Below are 2,382 nucleotides of genomic sequence, written 5' to 3'. Positions count from 1 at the left end.
CCAAGCTATGCTCTTAACAGAAATATTTGTCAAGACAAGGAAAAAACAGAAGCATATTATGTTGCCTTGAATAAACAAGGTTTCATAGACCCATTCTTTCAAATCTTTCCTTTAATTTGGCAGGGCACAAGTTTCTACACTCAATATAATTAGGATTTCACATGGGGGGAGGTATGCTTTTCATTCTTTTAAAAGAATAAAAGCAATTGTTAAAAAAAAAAAAAAATGTCAAAAAGAACCAGCAGGAGGCTTGGACGTCAGGACTCCTCTTCTTTCAGGGTTTCTTCACCTCTTCAACTGTCACCCCAAGCCACCAGATATCACTAGTCTAGTCTTCAGCCCTGGCTCGTAGAATCTGCACCACGCGTCTCCAAATCCCGATTGACAGGACGATTGGACCAATCACAGAGCCAGGTTTCCTTGCCCCGGTCCAATCATGGCTGCCATGTGGGAGACCCGGTGCTTGGAAGATAGGGGCGGGCCAAGAGGAAGGGCGTTAGGAAACGCCATCCGCGCAACATCGCAGCAGCAGTGAAGTGGTTCCCTGCAACATCGGGATCTAAGTGTTAGCCTGTCTTCGTATTGTCAAAATGTCTCTTTCTAAGAAGTTAACTTTGGACAAACTGGACGTGAAAGGGAAACGAGTCATCATGAGAGTAGACTTCAATGTTCCCATGAAGAGGAACCAAGTTACAAACAACCAAAGAATCAAGGCTTCCCTCCCAAGCATCAGATACTGCCTAGATAACGGAGCCAGGTCAGTAGTTCTCATGAGTCATTTAGGTAGACCTGATGGTGTTGCGATGCCTGATAAATACTCCTTAGAGCCGGTGGCTGCTGAACTCAAATCCTTGCTGGGGAAAGACGTTCTGTTCCTAAAAGACTGTGTGGGCTCAGAAGCAGAGCAAGCTTGTGCCAACCCACCTGCGGGTTCAGTCATCCTACTGGAGAACCTTCGCTTTCATGTGGAAGAGGAAGGGAAGGGCCAAGATCCTTCTGGGAATAAGCTGAAAGCTGAGCCAGATAAAGTAGAAGCCTTCCGCGCATCGCTCTCCAAGCTGGGGGATGTGTATGTCAATGATGCTTTTGGCACGGCTCACCGGGCTCACAGTTCCATGGTGGGAGTGAATCTGCCGCAGAAGGCATCTGGATTCCTGATGAAAAAGGAGCTGGATTACTTTGCCAAAGCCTTGGAAAACCCAGAGAGACCCTTTCTGGCTATCCTTGGTGGAGCTAAAGTGGCAGACAAGATCCAACTCATCAAAAATATGCTGGACAAAGTCAATGAGATGATTATTGGTGGCGGAATGGCCTTTACCTTCCTTAAGGTACTCAACAACATGGAGATTGGTGCCTCCCTGTTCGACAAAGAGGGAGCCAAGATTGTCAAAGAGATCATGGCCAAAGCTGAAAAGAATAGGGTGAACATTACCTTTCCTGTTGACTTTGTCATTGCTGACAAGTTTGAGGAAAATGCTAAGGTTGGCCAGGCCACGGTAGCGTCAGGTATACCTGCCGGCTGGGTGGCTTTGGACTGTGGTCCTGAGACCAACAAGAAGAATGCACAAGTTGTGGCCCGAGCCAAGCTAATTGTGTGGAATGGACCTTTAGGGGTCTTTGAATGGGATGCCTTTGCTAATGGAACGAAAGCCCTCATGGATGAAATTGTGAAAGCCACCTCCAAGGGCTGTATCACTATTATAGGAGGTGGAGACACGGCCACTTGCTGTGCCAAATGGAACACTGAAGATAAAGTCAGTCATGTGAGCACTGGAGGAGGTGCCAGTCTAGAGCTTCTGGAAGGTAAAGTCCTTCCTGGAGTGGAGGCTCTCAGCAATCTGTAGTTGATAGTGTTCCTTCCTACTGTTTTCTGTGCACAGCCTTTAAGTCAACTTAGTGCTTTTACATCTCAACTTGACTTTTGTTAAAATCTACCCCTCCATCAAGACTCAGGCAAAGACCAAGGAATGGGCCATCAGGAACTCTTAACATCAGCTTAACAGTACAACTCATTTTTGTTCTGTGATGCATTTGCCTACTGTCTTAAAGATCTCATTTGAACTTCACTGTTGTAATTCATAGAAAGTGAGCTGCCTATTAAAGTGAATTGAATAAGCTGAATTTCCTTCTCTTTTAATTTTAGACCAGCTTTATTATTGTTTTACCATTTGAAACATGGAAACCAAACCAAAGGTGCTAAGGAAGGGTGGGGTACAAGGTGACAAATTTTTATTTTTATTTTTTGTCTTTTTAGGGCCACACGCATGGCACATGGAGGTTCCTAGGCTAGGGGTCGAATCAGAGCTGTAGCTGCCAGCCTATGCCACAGCCTCACCAGATCCCAGCCATGTCTGTGACCTACACCACAGCTAATGGCAATGC

General features: G+C 45.8%; 1 protein-coding gene across 1 annotated transcript; it reads left to right on the top strand.

Annotated features, from left to right (window-relative positions):
* The first annotated feature begins 467 nt into the window (after positions 1-467).
* On the top strand, positions 468-2,121 carry PGK2 (phosphoglycerate kinase 2). The gene is given in 1 exon segment (NM_213782.1): positions 468-2,121. A coding segment is annotated over 1 exon segment (1,254 nt). The 5' UTR covers positions 468-590; the 3' UTR covers positions 1,845-2,121.
* The last annotated feature ends 261 nt before the right edge of the window (positions 2,122-2,382 follow it).

The sequence above is a fragment of the Sus scrofa genome, chromosome 7 (assembly GCF_054392235.1).
Source record: "Sus scrofa isolate SSC_HxYL_T2T_F1_AM1 chromosome 7, Sscrofa_HxYL_maternal_Yorkshire_Landrace_v2.0, whole genome shotgun sequence".
NCBI lineage: Eukaryota > Metazoa > Chordata > Mammalia > Artiodactyla > Suidae > Sus > Sus scrofa.
The sequence above is the reverse complement of the archived record's forward strand: the minus strand, read 5'-3'. Positions and strand labels throughout refer to the sequence as shown.